Here is an 18,864-nt window from a genome sequence, read left to right on the forward strand (position 1 = left end):
AAACTAAAAGACATACAGAATCAAACTTAGCATCAAAATATGTCTTTCTGCCTATTAAACTACCATACCAAATTTAAACTTGATTGGGCACCCATAAAAAAAGTTATTAGAAAAAACAGAAAATTTGTGGACGGAAGAGTGACAGACGGACAGACAGACAGACAGACGGACGGACAGACAGAGTGATTACTATAGGGCACCCGCAAATCCTTGCGGGGCCCTAATTAAGAATATATATTATAGTCTTGGTGCTAAAAATGTATGCAAAATCAATGATGAACACATTTGTGGTAAATGGAGGGAACAGTGGTTCTTATAAAAATCTCAGTTCAGCTTATTTTGTTAAAAATGATCTTATGTACATCTGCTTATCTATTATTTATTTTTTCCATTCCACCGCCAGGAAAAGTAACTTCTTTACAAGATATATGCTTTCTATCTTGCAATCTAGTCTCTTGAGACCAATGTCTTATTGTCACCACTGACAGGGGCCCCTGTTGATCGACCCCCACAGAGAAGAATCTGCCCCTCAGCCATTGGCGTTCACCTCCTGGAGGGGCAGAACCAGGTTATTTGGGTTGACAGTCACAGACTTGGTACAATTGTCCGTCTTGTATATTCCCACCAGTCTGTCGGCCAACTCAAACATGTTGTTTCTCAGGGAGATAATTATAAACTGGGCATTCCTTGTCCTCTCCTAAAAAAAAAAACATCAATGCTCAATTTAAAGATATGACTAAAACACCAAGAATTTTAAACTAATTGTTGGCAATTGTGCATGAGTTTTGCACATCATTTCAATTTTATAGCATTGATTAAGCTTAAACTTTCAAAAGGTCATCTAACATCTAAAAATGTTCCAAACTTCCTAAAACTTTTTTTTCTCTCAGAATATTCAATTTCATCATTCTAATTGATAAACAACCTTTCCATAATAAACACTTGTATCTTTAAATTAACTATCATGGAACTATACTGAAACGTAACAATACCGATAGTGTACCTTGATATAATTAGCGACGATGGATACGTTTTTGAAGTCAAGGGCAGCATCAATCTCGTCCATGACGTACAGGGGGGTGGGTTTATAGTGATGGAGGGCGAACACCAGGGCCAAGGAACTCAGGGTCTTCTCTCCCCCCGACAGGTTAGAGATGTTCTTCCACGACTTCTTAGGAGGACGAACACTGAAACAAAAGCTACCTGCATTACATTTATGAGTAAATAAAACTTACACAATTTTGAAATGTCCCCCTTACTTTTTCTATCTTGTTTCTTACACATTTCTGATAACTGTGCTTTAGTTTCTTACGAAGCCCCTAATTAACTTTTGTGAAATAGATTGGTACATAGCTTACCTGAACACAATTCCCTCTGAGAAAGGATCGAGTGAGTCCACGAGCTCCAGCTCGGCGTCTCCCCCGAGTGTGATCATCTGGTACATCTCCTTGAGTTTGTTGGTGATGACCGAGAATCCTGCCATGAATTCATCCAGCCTCTGCTTACGTAGCTCCTCAAAGTACTTTCTTTGATGGTCCCTGAGTTCTGTTATCTTGTCTAGTTCCCCTACCCTCTGTAGGTACAACTCTTCCTGTAAAATATCAAGGTGTCAGCAAAATTGTCAATTAGGTCCAATAAAATTGACATTAGAAAGCAAGACAATTATTTTACTTTTTCAATCGATGTCTAAATTTTTAAGTGACCGGTTCATCTATAGTTATTTACTTGCACAGTAGAACTTGTTAATTACAAACACTGATATTGCAAAATCATGGATATAGCGAAGTTATCTTGTATCCCTAGCTATATAAATTTAATGAATTCCTTATATGGATGCATCAAATTACTAATATAGCAAAATAATTTCATAGGTCCAAGTGACTTCGTTATAACCGAGTTTCACTGTATATGCTTAGTACATATTTCCTAAAAACTTGGAAATAGTTCCTGAACTAAATTTTCCAAAAGGAAAATTATCTTAAGCATTTAAAATGCTCTTCTAGTGTTTTATATTCTTGTCATATTTCTCATTTCAAGATATCAAACCTGAGTTATTTTCATGAAATAGGTAACTAAAGAATGCTTTACATTGTAAAGCTTGATTTAATAAAGTGCCACGCCACAGCATGATACGCCCGTCAAAAAATTACAATTACAATGTATCTTAAACAGTTAAAAGTGCAGGAAAATCATGTCAACCTTGATTTTAAGATTTCAATGATTTTTACACACCTTAAAAAAATTTGTTTATCCATCTCCTGTGGTGTATGCATTAATTATAACAAATATTGCACCATTCATAGATTTCTATACCTTGCCAAATGCCTATCATATTAAACAATATCAAATTACACAACTTAATCAATACCTAATTAACTTTGGAAATAAAAGGCTGGCCATCAAATATAAACTGACCAACAGTTCCTCTGTCTAATTCCCATAAGACCATGCTCTGAAGAAATGAAAGAGACATGCAGCTAGCCTTCCTACATTGAACACATTAATTAATCTTTAACTGGATGCTTGTCTACTCATTACTCCCGAAAGATTATTGGATCTGCACTATCTACCATAAAACATTTTTAAAACATACAAAACATCAATGATTTTTTTTTTAGATTTAATGTCAGACAGTTAATTGTTAATATGCAATTCATATGGGCATGCAGATTCCACCCCTACCCCCATAAAATTAATTTTTAAGTTCATAATATTATGTAATATCAAAATAGTTTAATTTGCAATATCAAATTAGTTTTAATTCTTCTCATCAAATTCATTTTAAAACTTCGGCTAGACAACTGAAGCTATTTTTAATCCAACAGGCTTACCCATTTGGCCCAATACTCAAGGGATATAGATAGCACCGATGCTCTTACAGCTACTCCTCACACTAAACTCATTAATTTCTCTCTCTAATTTGACATGCAATTTTCTGTTATCAAAATTTTTCTTGACCAGTGCTTGATAATTAGACTCATGGGAGTGGTGGAATTTCTCTAACATACATTATATTTGTTATAGATTGCTGTCAAGTATATGCTAAAAACAATAAGTATTTTCTTGATTTAACATTTTTCTAATAAGGTTAGTGCAATAGTTTTACATTTTTTTGAATGTGTAAATGAATAGAAAAAAAGACATCTTTTTTTTTAAATTCCACTTAAATTAAAGGTCACAGTGACCTTGAAATAGGTCGCGACACACCTTCTACCTAAGATGCATAAACTGGCCAAGTTTGATGATCCTAAGTCTAATAGTTTTCTAGTTATGGACCGGACAGGATTTTTCCATATTTGGCTATAACTTTTTAATTATAGGTCAGAGCGACCTACTTTTTGTGCGCGACACACCTTCTACCCAAGATGTATCAGCTGACAAAGTTTGATAACTCTAGGCCTTATAGTATTAAAGTTATGAGCCGGACACAAGAAAAGCTAACAGACGGACAGACGGACGGACAAGAAGCCTATAACATAATACGTCCCGTCTTAAGACGGGCGTATAAAAATATTTACTATTTTAGTGGCATTGATGATGGTTTTGTTTATGTACTAAAATGCAAGCACTAGTACTTGTAGGGAATAATTGATATACATAACATTGCCTTACAATATAATTTATTTTTTATATCCATGATCATTTTATAGTTGGTTCTTATAAATGAACTGTTTATCAACTTCATTAATCATGTCATATAAAATGTATTATGGCCTCAGAAAGTGTTGAGACTGCTTGAATTGATTACAAATTGATTGTTGGACTGCAGAATTTTAGACTAAAGGCAGGTTACTCTACATGAATAATGTCACAATATTGGAGCTCTTTCAGGAAAAATGTCTTTAACAGAGATATTAAGGTTAACTGACCGTCTGATAAGAGAGATTACTCTTTATATAATTAATAATTATTATTTCTTTGTAGTACATTTCATGTCTTTGAAATTTAACCCACATAGCAAGTTAAAATTGTGCATTTCTCAATATGAATCATATCTGTTGAAATATGATTATTATGTTCCCCAAACGGAGTTTGGGAACATATTGTTTTTACTCGGTTTCTTATTATGTTCCCCAAACGGAGTTTGGGAACATATTGTTTTTACTCTGTTTCTTATTATTATGTTCCCCAAACGAAGTTGGGGAACATATTGTTTTTACTCTGTTTCTTATTATTATTATTATTATTATTATTATTATTATTATTTTTCTTCTTCCTGGGAAAATTTTGTCCACGAGTGATCTTGTAAACAACACATCTGACTTAGGTGAAACCTTTTTAGGGTCAGTAGGCATGTTATGTAGAGTTGCCAAACGAAGGTCATTTTGCGCGCACGTGCTTGCAAGAGCGCGCACGTGCAACACGTGAAATGACCAATATAATGGAGATTGCCGTAACTTTTCTATTTTTTGATGAAAATTCTTAAAACTCATAATGTAAGGATATATTAGTAGTGTAGACAAGATGACATGGTCAAAATAGCAAGATCTCACGCGCATGCACGTGCGCTTCGCTCTGATTGGCTGAAACTAAAGTCTCAATATCTTTCTTGTTTTAAGTCATAATCCTTTGAAATTTTGAACTTAGTCACACCTTATAAAGGTCTACAGCCTGATGTATAAGAATTTTCATGAAAGCACGTACATGCACATGTGCTGGAAAGAGCGCGCACGTGCAACATATGAAATAACCAATATTATTGATGATGCCATAACATTTCTATTTCTTGATGAATTTTTTTGAAACTCATAATGTAAGGATACATTAGTAGTATAGACAAGATGACATGGTCAAAATAGCAAGATCTCACGCACATGCACGTGCGCTTCGCTCTGATTGGCTGAAACTAAAGTCTCAATATCTTTCTTGTTTTTTGTCATAATCCTTTGAAATTTTGAACATAGTCCTACATTATGAAGATCTACAGCCTGATAAATTAAAATTTTTGTGAAAGCATGTGCATGCGCGCGTGCTGCAATCTGATTGGCTGAAACTTTAAATGGCTATATCTCCCTTGTTTTTTGACGAAATGCTTTGAAATTTAAAGCATAGACATGCATTAGGATATCCTACAATATGATGTAGAAAAAATTCATGAAATCACGCGCATGCACGTGTGCTGCAATCTGATTGGCTGAAACTTGAAATGGCTATAACTCCCTTGTTTTTCAACCAAACAGGATGAGATTTAGAACATAGATAGATATAAGGGACTCCTAAAAGAAGGTATGACCATCATGCACGTGCACGCACGTGCATGCATTTGGAACTAAAAATACACTTGAATGAGTAATTTTTAACACTTTTGGACTGAATGCTTTAATATATAGTATATTAAAATATATAGATAGTGTAGACAAGATGATATGGTCATAACGCACATGCATTCACATGCGCACGGGTGCATTGCTACAGTTTGAATATAATTGGTATCCTTTGGTAATTGGTATCCTTCTCGGTAAACGTTGTTAAAGTCAAAAATGCACAGAGTTTGTCTTATTTAATGACATTTACAGGGAATATGGCACCAAAATGAAGTTGGGGAGCGTTTGGGGAACATCTGTAACGGTTCCCGTTACAATTAGCACTAGTTATGTTCCCCAAACGAAGTTGGGGAACATATTGTTTTTACTCTGTTTCTTATTATTATTATTATTTTTCTTCTTCTTCCTGGGTACTTTTTTGTCCGGGAGTGATCTTGTAAACTGTTCATCCGATGTAGGTAAAACCTTTTTAGGGTCAGTAGACATGTTATGTAGATTTGCGGAATCAAGGTCATTTTGCGCGCACGTGCTTGCAAGAGCGCGCACGTGCAACACGTGAAATGACCAATATAATAGATATAGCCGTAACTTTTCTATTTGTTGATGAAATGATTTGAAACATATAATAAGAAGATATATTAGTTGTATAGACATGCTGACATGGTCAAAATAGCAAGATCTTGCGCGCATGCACGTGCGCTTCGCTCTGATTGGCTGAAACTAAAGTCTCAATATCTTTCTTGTTTTTTGACAAAATCCTTTGAAATTTTGAACATAGTCATACACTATAAAGATCTACAGCATGATATATAAGGATTATCATAAAAGCATGCGCATGCACATGTGCTGCAATCTGATTGGCTGAAACTTTAAATGGCTATAACTCCTTTGGTTATCAACCAAACAGGATGGGATTTAGAACATAGATAGACATAATGGATCCTTACAAGAAGGTATGGTCATCATGCACATGCATGCACTTGCGTGCACGTGAAATGAGTAAATTTAAAAATACACTTGAATTAGCGTATTTTTTAAAAACTTTTGAATTAAATGCTATAATATTTAGCATATTAAAATATATAGATAGTGTAGACAAGTAGATATGGTCATTACCATGATTACGCACATGCATTCACATGCGCACGCGTGCAAAGCTAAAATTTAAAGATACTTGGTATACTTCTTGGAAAACGTTGTTAAAGACAAAAGTACGAAGAGTTTGTCTTATTTAATGAGGCTTACATGGAATATGACACCAAAAGGGAGTTGGGGAGCGTTTGGGGAACATCTGTAACGGTCCCCGTTACAATTAGCCCTAGTTATTATTATTTTTCTTCTTCTTCTTCCTGGGTACTTTTTTGTCCGGGAATGATCTTGTAAACTGTTCGTCCGAGGTAGGTAAAACCTTTTTAGGGTAAGTAGACATGTTATGCAGATTTGCGGAATCAAGTTCATTTTGCGCGCACGTGCTTGCAAGAGCGCGCACGTGCAACACTTGAAATAACCAATATAATAGATAAAGTCGGAACTTTTCTATTTTTTGATAAAATGCTTTGAAACTCATAATGTAAGGATACATTAGTAGTGTAGACAAGATGGCATGGTCAAAATAGCAAGATCTTACGCGCATGCACGTGCGCTTTGCTCTGATTGGCTGAAACTAAAGTCTCAATATCTTTCTTGTTTCTTGTCATAATCTTTTGAAATTTTGAACATGGTTCTACATTATGAAGATCTACAGCATGATATATTAAAATTTTAATAAAAGCATGCGCACGTGCTGTAATCTGATTGGCTAAAACTTTAAATGGCTATATCTCCTTTGTTTTTTGACGAAATGCTTTGAAATTTAAAACATAGTCATGCATTACGATATCCTAAAATATGATATAGAAAATATTCATGAAATCACGCGCATGCACGTGTGCTGCAATCTGATTGGCTGAAACTTCAAATGACTATAACTCTCTTGTTTTTCAACCAAACAGGATGAGATTTAGAACTTGGATAAATATAAGGGACTCCTACAAGAAGGTGTAGTCATTATGCACGTGCGTGCACGTGAAATGAGTAAAATAAAAAATACACTCGAATGAGTGCATTTTTTAATACTTTTGGATTAAATGCTTTGATATTATTAAAATTTAAGATAGTGTAGACAAGATAATATGGTCGTTACGCACATGAACACGCGTGCAATGCCTATTTTTTAAATATATTTTGTATTTTTCTTGGAAGACCTTGATTAAGTCTAAATTCCATAAAGTATTTCTTATTTGATAGAGATAACAGGGAATATGGCACCAAAAGGGAGTTGGGGAGCGTTTGGGGAACATCTGTAACGGTCCCCGTTACAATTAGCACTAGTTATGTCGCCCCGAACGAAGTCGGGGACGACATATTGATATTGTACGCATGTTTTTTTTATCCAGGCTGTTTCTCGGAGATGGCTGGGACAATCTTCCTGAAACTTTCCTCAAAGGACGATCACTGGTTGTAGTTGTGCAGTGAGGTCGTTCAGTTCCAATATGTCTACCGTTGCCATGGAAACCTGTAAAAAGCGACGAATTTTGTCCGAGAGTGTTCTCTCTGGTCCCTTAAATGTTCGTCATGAAACTTTTCTTATTTTAATGATTAGTATCTGTATTTGTGCGCCTCGCATTTAAAATTTTCAAATAATCAATTATTGCCATGGAAACCAGGTGAAAGTTAAAATTCTTTAATATCGATTTTCTCAATAACTACTCAGGCAATCGTTTTGAAACTTTCAACGTTTATTCCTTGCAATGTGTCAAAGTGATTTCTACTTTCAAAATAATTGTAATGAGTCGCTCACAGTTGCCATAGAAACGAAACATAAAAAAAGATTCAGATGTACACATGTGTTCTCCAAGGTCTAGGTCAAAGGGTCAAAGTTCGTCGTATCCAATAAAAGTTCTTTTCACAAGGATTACATATTTGAAATATGAAAGCCCTAGTACTTACCGTTCAAACGTTATGGCTATTTACTATGTTCAAGACGACACCCCCCCCCTTTTTGAAGCACACAGCCAAGTAGAATACACAGATATAACATATACAACTTACAAGTAATTTTTTAAAATCTTCATTCATAAAACTCAGTTCCCGTCATGTGATATTTTGCCATCATTCATTCTCCTTCTGTTTTGTCTCTTGAATTTATAAATATTTTATTTTATCTATATAAAAAAAAAATTAACGATTGTCAGCTGCATTTATTATCATTTCGCGTTTTCTTGTATATCTATCACTTGTATATTATTCATTTCATTAGATAGTGCAAGTATAAATTAAAAAATTGGTACATCATTTCCATAGTTTTAATTTATTCATAAATCCTTTGATCCGCTCCTGAAGGTTCGCGAAGCCTTGATCACCACTGTATACAAAACATTCATATCGCCGAAAATGTTCATGATTCCGCTAAACTGAGAAAGTTTACACATGATTTATCTTCTCATAACAACATCAGCTCTCTGCAATGCAGAAATGCTCGAATTGATGGTGGCATGTCAGATTCGTTTTTCGGTAGAACCTCTAAAATGAAAGTGAAAGAGGGAAATTTCAGAGTTCTCACTGGCGTTACAATACACAAAATAATTCGGCTGATCTTCATAAATTACATTTCCCAAGCTTTTATGATGGGAAAGATACTGCCAATTAACAAGTATGAGGCTCAGTTCAGTACATCTGCCAGATTTCTTTTATGCAAGTCTGCAAATTTAGGAACTTGTAATTTTCCTGCACTACTTTCTTCTCCTACCGATTCTAAAAATAATAAGTGGGATGTACCCAATTAAGGTCTTCCGTTTCCAATGGAAAGGACTGATACAACTCGATGGTTGTTCAAACGTACCTAATGGACTTTTGTTTTAGTGATGGTTAAAATGAAAGTCTTGTCCAGTACGGGGCGACATATGCTATTGCTTGCAATAGCAGACTTTCTAGTTATTATGTTCCCCAAACGAAGTTGGGGAACATATTGTTTTTACTCTGTTTCTTATTATTAAGGTCTTCCGTCTTCAGCGGAAGACCTTTCTGTTATTCTTAGGTTTCTTTTCCACAGTTTTTATTATTTTTTTTCTTACATATTTTGTGCACGCGAGTTCTCGAAAACGCCTTGATCGATTTTCATGAAACTTTCAGGAATGATAGAACATCAAAAAATCTAGATATATATTTTTTTGATTTGATGACGTCACTTCCGGTTCGGAGATTTCTGCGATTTTGTCATTTTTAGAGGGTCACTTTGTCCGGCAATGTTCTCAAAAACCATTGAAGATAGAAGTGTGAATTTTTGAGGGATGCTAGAGCAAACTTTGGAGAAGTGCCTTTTGTATATCACAACTACCGGAAGTACGAAGCGCCGACGCTCGCTATGGCCCGAAAATAGACCTATCGCGAATTTCAAAATTTTTAACATCTTTTCTACGATAGCTTTTCACCTGGAAATATTTTGTTAAAACATATAGAACAAAAGAAGTGTAGAATTCCAAGATCTTTCAAATGATATCTTGTAAAAAGGGCTGGCCCCTAAAATTAAGGGCCTAGAGGGGCCGAAAGTTTTTTCTTTATACCTCAAAACGTATCGAGAATTTGTAATACATCAAAGAAGCAAAGTTGTCCAAAATGTTAAGCTTAATCTTTTGGCGTCTTCAAAATACGTCCGGCGTCGTCACTTCCGGCAAAACCGGAAGTGGTCGGAAAACGCGTATTTTTGCCGAGCTTGGGAAGTTTTTGGGTAACATATGTCTCTGGTAGCATAAAAATTAATTTTCCGTCCGTCGTCGTCACTTCCGGTCAAACCGGAAGTAGCAAAAAATGGCTTATTTTTGCATTAATTAACATAGTTTTAGATGATTCAACCCATTTTTTGGCGTTATTTCTCATTTTTGTTAAAAATGAAAGCTACTTCCGGTCGAACAGGACGGAAGACCTACTCGTTGCTTTGCAACGAGCTTTGCTCTAGTTATTATTATTTTTCTTCTCGGGAAAATTTTGTCCGCGAATGATCTTGTAAACTACACATCCGACTAAGGTGAAATGTTTTTAGGGTCAGTAGACATGTAATGTAGATTTGCGGAACGAAGGTCATTTTGCGCGCACGTGCTTGCAAGAGCGCGCACGTGCAACACGTGAAATGACCGATTTAATTGATATAGGCGTAACTTTTTACATTTTTGATGAAATGCTTTGAAACTCATAACATAAGGATATATTAGTAGCATAGACAATATGACATGGTCAAAATAGCAAGATCTCACGCGCGTGCACGCGCGCTTCGCTCTGATTGGCTGAAATTAAAGTCTTAAGATCTTTCTTGTTTTTTGACGAAATCCTTTGAAATTTTGAACACAGCCATGCATTAGGATATCCTACAACACAATATATAGCAATTACCATGAAAACACGTGCATGCACGTGCGCTGCAATCTGATTGGCTTAAACTTTAAATAGCTATAACTCCCTTGGTTTTCAACCAAACAGGATGGGATTTGGAACATAGATAGATATAATGGACGTCTACAAGACGGTATGGTCACCATGCACATGCATACACATGCGTGTACGTGTGCTGCAATCTGATTGGCTGAAACTTTAAACAGCTATAACTCCCTTGGTTTTCGACCAAACGGGGTGGGATTTAGAACATAGATAGATGTAATGGACTTCTACAAGAAGGTATGGTCACCATGCTCATGTATGCACCTGCGTGCACGTGAAATGAGTAAAATCAAAAATACATTTGAATGAGCATATTTTTTTAATACTTTTGGATTAAATACTTGAATATTTAGTATATCAAATCATATAGATTGTGTAGACAAGATAATATGGTCATTACGCACATGCATTCATATGCGCGCACGTGCAATGCTAAAATTTGAATGAACTTGGTACACTTAAGGTAAACGTTGTTAAAGTCTCAAATGCGTAGAGTTTGTCTTATTTAATGAAGCTTACAGGGAATATGGCACCAAAAGGGAGTTGGGGAGCGTTTGGGGAACATCTGTAACGGTCCCCGTTACAATTAGCACTAGTTATTATTATTCTTTTTTTTCTTCTTTGTTCTCCGGTACTTTTTTTGTCCGCGAGTGTTCTCAGAAACTGTTCACCCAACTGAGCTAAAACCTTTTTAGGGTTAATAGGTGTGTAGTGTAGGTGTGCAACACGAAGGTTATTTTGCGCGCATACGCATGCACGTGCGGGCGCGTGAAATGAGTGAAATGACGGATATACTTGATATAGCCATAACTTTAACATTTTTTGATGAAATATTTTAAAACTCATTTAATAAGGATATATTAATAGTGTAGATAATGTGACACTGTCAAATTAGCACGAACTCACGCGCATGCACGTGCGCTTCGCTCTGATTGGCTGCAACAAAAATCTCAATATCTTTACTGTTTTTTAACGAAATGCTATGAAATTTAAAATATAGGCATACTTTAGGATGTACTACAATATGATATATAACAATTGTCATGTAAACACGCGCATGCACGTGCGCTGCAATCTGATTGGCTTAAACTTTAAATGGCTATAACTCCCTTGTTTTTCAACGAAACAGTATGGGATTTAGAACATAGACAAACATAATGGACTCCCACAAGGAGGTATGGTTGTCATGCACATGCATGCACGTGCATGCACGTGTGCTTTGTTGTGATTCGCTGAAACAAAAATCGCAATATCTTTTTTTAATTTTTGACGAAATGCTTTAAAATTTTAAACATAATCATGCATTAGGATGTCCTACAGTATGATATATAACAGTTGCCGTGAAAACATGCGTATACACGTGCGCTGCAATCTGATTAGCTTAAACTTAAAATGGCTATAACTTCCTCGTTTTTCAACCAAACAGGATGGGATTTAGAACATAGACAAACATAACAGACTCCTACAAGAAGATACAGTCGAGATGCACATGCATGCACGTGCGTGCACGTGAAATGAGTAAAATTACAAATACACTAGATTAAAACGTATTTTTTAATACTTTTGGATAAAACACTGTAATTTCTAGTATATAAATAGTGTAGACAAGATGATATGGTCATTACGCACATGCATTCAAATGCGCATGCGTGCAATGCATCAATTTGAATATACTGAATATACTTCTGGGAAAACATTGTTATAGTCTAAAAGGCAAAGAGTTCGTCTTAAGGCACCAAAAGGGAGTTGGGGAGCGTTTGGGGAACATCTGTAACGGTTCCCGTTACAATTAGACCTAGTTACATTATGTGAGTGAGCAGAGGAGATTTGAGCTTTAAATCACTTTGTCTTTTTAGTGAATTTTCATTAAAGCACTCCATCTCAAATGCATACTAAACAGTCTTTAATGAATAAAACACTCAATTTTGACAATTTTCCCATACAGTTACCATAAATTTTCTCACCCCTGAAAACTTTATCTTTGAAAATGTAATTCAGTTTAATTTTATTATGTTAGAAAACTCTTTCTTTCTTACAAATATTTAACAGGAATAAAGCAATCTGTCGTGATCATGCTTTGATGGTTCCGCTGCTCTGTGTATGTGTAGAGCCATCAAAGCGTGCTGTGATATGACCTGATTTATTACACATCACAACAACTCTGATGTCTCCACGACATACCATTCCTCGTACTCCTGCATCCTCCTCCTTGTTAACCTGTGTGTAGGTCCCATAACCTCTGTGTCAACCCTGGGTACAGTCCCTTACTTATATACATCCTTCTGAGTAACTCTTGTGACACCTGAGTGATTATAACCAGAATTTCTCCCCTGGTGAAACCAGTAACTCCACCCCACAGGTTAAATTGGATAAGTAGGTCACACCTGTCAATCTTCCCTACAGGTAAGGGATAATTAGTACTGCTCAGTGGGGACATGTAGTCACACCTGTTCTATCTGCTAAACAATCAACAGGTAAAACTCCCCAGGACACATGCTGTGTGAAAATTAATCCTGTCAAATCAATTAAAACATTCATTTCTGAGGTCATTATAATGATTAAATTGATACAATAAATCAACATGTAATTGACTACCAATGAAGTGAAATATTCAAGATAAACAACTTTGCTTAAAAAGTGTCAAACTTCTGGAAAAAAAATTCTCTTACCTAGATAATTTTTTTGTGTCTGTATTTTTCAACATATTATGAAAGGAGAATATTAAAACAATTTTACATTTATTTATAATATTCACAGTTAATTAAACTATTTTTTTTTTAAATGTCTGATACTTTATTAGTATTTATTCCTGTTTCTAAGAATGGAATGGAACAGAATTCTGCTCCCTAAACTCCCCCTTATAATATATTACAACAATGCAAGCTCACTCAAGCCTTTCAAAACTATAAACATAACAGTACGAACATAACAAAATTAGACAATTGTGTTGAAATAAGACTCAATTCTTTTAACATGGTGTTTCTGATCTTTCAACAAAAAATTCTAATCAAACTGAACCTTTGGTTTCTATTCCAGATCTTTGGAATCTTATCGTTTCATTTCTATCAAAAGAATACAAGTTTTATTTTCATCACAGATAATTTGAATCATATAATGCTTAGAGTAGGCATGATTCATTTTGAATTTATTATGATCCATTTGAAGCATTAATATTTCACATCATCATGATCATAAGTTAATAACCCAATCTAATTGCTCATTATAACACATTTAAACAAGGAAAGTATTTCAGTTTTTTTTTCAACTGAATCAAATTGAACCCTACAGATGTTGGCTGTCAAAGCAGTTTTAGCCATCAAAGCGTGCTGTGATCTGATAAATTCTGACATAGTTCACAGCAACTTTGACAGAAAAACCTGCTTCTTCATCAATAGTAGCTAAACAGACAGCAAATGATTCTATAATTTATATACAATTGAATTAATTCAGTAATAACATTGAAAAATCATCTTAAAAGATATTCCAAGATGTGCTTGTGGTCACTTTTTTGATGGCAAAACATGGCTTGATCAAACTAATGCAAAACTGTCTAGGAGAATTTACAAAAGATTAACTCTTTTCCCCTTAGACCTTTCCCTCCTTTACTCCTTAAAGACCCAATTTTTTTACCGTACGGTTACCTGAGGAGGGGGAGTGGTCGAAGTACTAGTGGTGTTATTTACCTGGAGACCCCCAATACCCAAGATGTCAAAAATCTGTGTATACGTAGCATTACACAGGAAGTCTGTGTTTGGTAATCAGGGTCATCATTACGTGTTTTGAGTGAAACTACGTAAAATAATTATATTAATATGAAATTTATTTGTATTAACGCATTCATAGTAATCATGGTAATGTTTTGAAGGGAAAAAAATAATAAGATACATGTATATCGTTTTAGAAAATGTTTTCCTTACATAAAAGAAAAAAAATCACGAGTAAAACCAACATATATATCTTTTTTAATCTTCAATAAAAGAAATCACTTGATTAAAAAAGTCTGAATATTGAAATAAAAAAAATCCACCTATCCATCGTGCATGTGAACATGCATTTACCGCGATCGGAATGTTTTTTTCCCCTGGCCAAAATATTCCATATTTTTGATTCTTCGTGTGTTAACAAAATTTTATTGTTAGAAAGATTTCTTTTCAGAATCGATCTCTATTAATTATTTTCACATTTTCATTACGTATATATCAGGGACCTTTATACTAGTATATAGGTCCCTGGTATATATACAGACGCTAGAGGAAATTCGAGCATTAATTCTGACATCAATTTTTGTACAACATCGTGCGGATTGCTGCCATAGTACAAAATAAAACATCTTTTAAAGCCTATGCTATGCCGTTTATTAGTGCTGAATATTTTTCTTATATCCCATTTCTTAAAAAATAATTCAAAAATCGTCGGACTTCCAATTACGGCAAAAAGAGCCGGTTTTTGTGGACGCGGATAACGTGGACGATTTAACACTTACAAGTAACAAACAGCAGTGAAAATAGAAAAGAAATATTTAATAACGTCAATGTTTTAATAATCTACTTTCAATTATGTTTTGAAATAAAATTCAAACACATTGGAGTTTTCTAACCCGCGTGTATACTATGCGGGTACATGAAAGAGTTTGACGCGTGACCAGGTAATTGTTTTCAAAACACCCAAACTCAGATTACCAAGAAGCACAGGTAGCTGACCTGTCAATCAAATCAGAAGCTATTGTTTTTTTTATGATCGACAGGCGGTAAATTATTGATCTTGAATCAGGTAGATTTTAGGGGCGTTAACATAAAATTGGGTGTTTAATGACGACTTTTGACGCCTAGCCCCCAACCCTCAACTCTTTACCCCTCAATGCCACGATTTGACGCACTGGCCATATCCTTAGAGTGTTTGCCTGACTGCCCCTTAGAGCGTATTAGACGAATTATAGTACAGTTTAAAACTGAACTAATAAGGGCCAAAATATTTCATTTATACTATGTATTATATATCACTGGATTCGTTATAAATTAAATTTTTCAAATCTGTTTACAAAATTTCGATCGGAATTTTCTGGTAAAAAGTAAAACGGCTTTAATAAGCCAAAATTGTCTATATAAAAAATATGTGGGATGATATAATTGATGGTTAAATTATTATTTATTATCAATTTTATCAGTTTAATTCCTCAGAAATCAATAAATTGTAGTGCTTCTTCAATGTCAATCTCGCCGACAAATTTTCAGACTTGCGTCCTAAAACCTGATTTCTGAACGTTTTTGGATACTTTAATGATCCAGTTCTATTAAAGTAATTATTTTCTTCACCTTAACAATGATAAGTATGTGTAAAATGGAAGGTATCTTCTGAATTTGTGAGAAACAGGTAACGAAATCGGCACGGGGTGGTCCCGAACTTCACAAAATTTTTGTATCTTACAGTATATTACACATATAGATCATTATAATTTTCAAACACTATGAAGAACCCTGTAACACTTAAAACTAAAGAATTTAGGTAAAAAATAATTTTTTTAAGAAAAAAGCATGAGTTAATATTAAGATTATGTCTAAAATTAGAACATAGCAGTCAACTACAAAATAGTAGAAGGGTCTCCCAAGCCTAAGGCAAAGATTTGAAAAGAAATTTATATGGGTTTAAGATTTGTAAACATTCGTAACAAAGCATTTGAAAGATAATTCCTACAAGTAATTCTATGAAATATTTTTTGACCAATTTTCTCCCTTAATGGGTGGTCAAACCTCCTTGAAAGGGAATGTGAATTTTGGGGTTTGACAAAGAAAAACAAAACAAAAACCAGAAGTCTCTGTCAAGACTGTTGCTCTACTGGTTTGTACTTATAAAAAGGGATGAGAAAAGAAGCCATTGCCATCAGACCAAAACTGTAGTAGGAGTAGCGTTTTAAAGGAATTTCACAGACATTTCTATTTTTAGTAACAACGGCAACACCGTTCATCGAAATCAAAATCCGATCCACTATTTTATGTATCTTAGTGTAGTCTACTTGTGTGCCATGTTATATTGAAAGCAGACCAAAACTGTAGGAGGAGTAGCATTTTGAAAAATTGTTTACAAACAGACACCTCACTACTGCATAAGCTCTTCTGGTCTGACCAGAGCTAACCAGTAACAGTAGAATCAAGGAATTAATTTCAATTTCTGGCAGGGTTGACTAGGCATCATAGAACATGTTCATGCTGAATATCAAACTCATTTTTTTTCAGTCAGTTGAAAAATTATAAAGGATTTGATGAATTTATATAAATATCCTTCTAACTGTCAAAGTCTAACCATCTAAACTAACACCATGATTCAGGCTGTTATGACTACAGTCGTGTTATGATCAGGCTAAGTATACGGTACTCTGTGAAATAATGGAAATAGAGAAAACAGTTAATATCTTCAGTTTTTTTTATCATAAAATTGGTTATAGGATTGTAAAAGCATGGTTAAGATTTTGAAATTCAATCCTTTCAGTCTTTTTGTATTCTTGTTTATGTAATATTGTGATAATTTTACAGCCTTTAGGGTTATCCTTCTAAAATGTTATTCATGTCATAAATGTAATCCAACCTTTCTTTAGAAATTCATCTGCAACAACTATCATGTTTTTCGTTTTTAATATAAACAAAGTATCTTTATTATGTTATAAAATAAATTGAAGATGCTATATGACTTTCAAGCTCAAGCACTCTATGCCATAATAGTACCGTATGCAAATATCTCTTCTGGTTGCTTTTCAATAACAATGTTTAATTTTCTCTACATTAAATATTCATCACTAATTTCCACCACAGGACTAAACAGCAAATTCTCCACAGCAGTAACATACCTTTTTGCGATACTCTGCAATAGCTGCCATGTTGGGTTTCATTTGCGCCAGTTTTTCCTCCAGCACTGTGATTTCGTACTGCACCCCCTCCTTATCTATGTCCTTCAGAGCCTCAGGGGACAGCTCTGTTAATTCCCCCGTCTCTTTACCATCAATTGGTGTCAAGGACAACGTACTCATCTGCAAGGACATTTACAGTAATTCCTAAAACTTTTTTTAATCTATAATTAAATTATCTTGCAATGCAGGCATTTCTGACATGCAGCTTGGTACATAAATTTTAATCTTGTCATACTGCATGCTTAATTTCACATATTGTTGAATTCTAAATATATTCTAAATGTTTACAATATTTGAGCTTTAATTTTTTTGTCTTCTGCTTTCCTATATCTTACTTTAAAATCCTTTCAGACTTAAACTTTCTTGCACTAACAGTATCTCTGTCTACATATATTTATGAACCCGTTCTTTTCAGAATTTAGTTAACGTCTTCAAATGGCATCATGATATTTCCACTTTACCTCTTTTTTCCAGTGTTTGACTTTGAGTTTGTTGCTTTTAACGATGCCCTCAATCCGCTCCAGTTCATGGCGTACATCCACCACGTCTTTTTGGAGCTCATTTTCATCTTTCTCCAGTTTACTAATCTCAGCCCGGACTTCATTTAGAATCACCTCTGACTCCTTCATCTTGTCCTGTATTCCAAAATTAAACCAAATATACTGTACTCCATGTTTTAACACATATCTAAATAACACATTTATAGCTAATAACACTTAACATTTGTGACTTACAAATGGATTTCCTTTAAAAGCTAAAGTTCAAGATGTTTCACACAATAATTATGCAGCATGTTTATTATTGCTACCATTTGTCTTCCAGGTCTCTTGCCTTTTATTTCCACTTTTTGACTCTTTATCAGCATCAAATGATTTTTATGTACGTAAAAAAAAAAAAAAAACTTCATTTCTGAAAATGTTTTTCTAAATGTTTGTGTAATATACAAGATCCGAGCCTCTTTATAAGCTTTAAGAACAGTGGTTGCTACATGTATGTTCCTAAATGCACATGTAATATATCAGACCTGAGCCTCTTTACAAGTTTTCAGTACAGTGGTTGCTACATGTTCTAAATGTACGTTTAATATACAGTATCAGACCTGGGCCTCTTTATAAGCCTTCAGTACAGTGGTAGCATCACTCTCCAGGGTTTCTAGTTGTTTCTGTAATTCTTCAATCTTATTCTTGTTTTCTTCAATATCTTCCCCAGCAGTGATGACTTTTTCTTCAGCTT

At 34.6% G+C, this 18,864-nt stretch overlaps 1 protein-coding gene across 1 annotated transcript; it reads right to left on the reverse strand.

Annotated features, from left to right (window-relative positions):
* Positions 1 to 227: 227 nt before the first annotated feature.
* Positions 228 to 18,858, reverse strand: LOC134233409 (structural maintenance of chromosomes protein 4-like). The gene is made up of 6 exons (XM_062715375.1): positions 18,731 to 18,858; positions 18,093 to 18,266; positions 17,572 to 17,751; positions 1,359 to 1,591; positions 1,004 to 1,187; positions 228 to 697 (listed from the first exon to the last, which is right to left on the reverse strand). The coding sequence occupies exons 2-6, from the start codon at positions 18,258 to 18,260 to the stop codon at positions 530 to 532; spliced, it is 933 nt and encodes a 310-aa protein (XP_062571359.1). The 5' UTR covers positions 18,261 to 18,266; positions 18,731 to 18,858; the 3' UTR covers positions 228 to 529.
* Between the last annotated feature and the right edge of the window lie 6 nt (positions 18,859 to 18,864).

Source organism: Saccostrea cucullata, unplaced genomic scaffold (genome assembly GCF_032062105.1).
Source record: "Saccostrea cucullata isolate Sc308-1 unplaced genomic scaffold, CSIRO_AGI_Scuc_v1 ctg1382, whole genome shotgun sequence".
Lineage (NCBI taxonomy): Eukaryota > Metazoa > Mollusca > Bivalvia > Ostreida > Ostreidae > Saccostrea > Saccostrea cuccullata.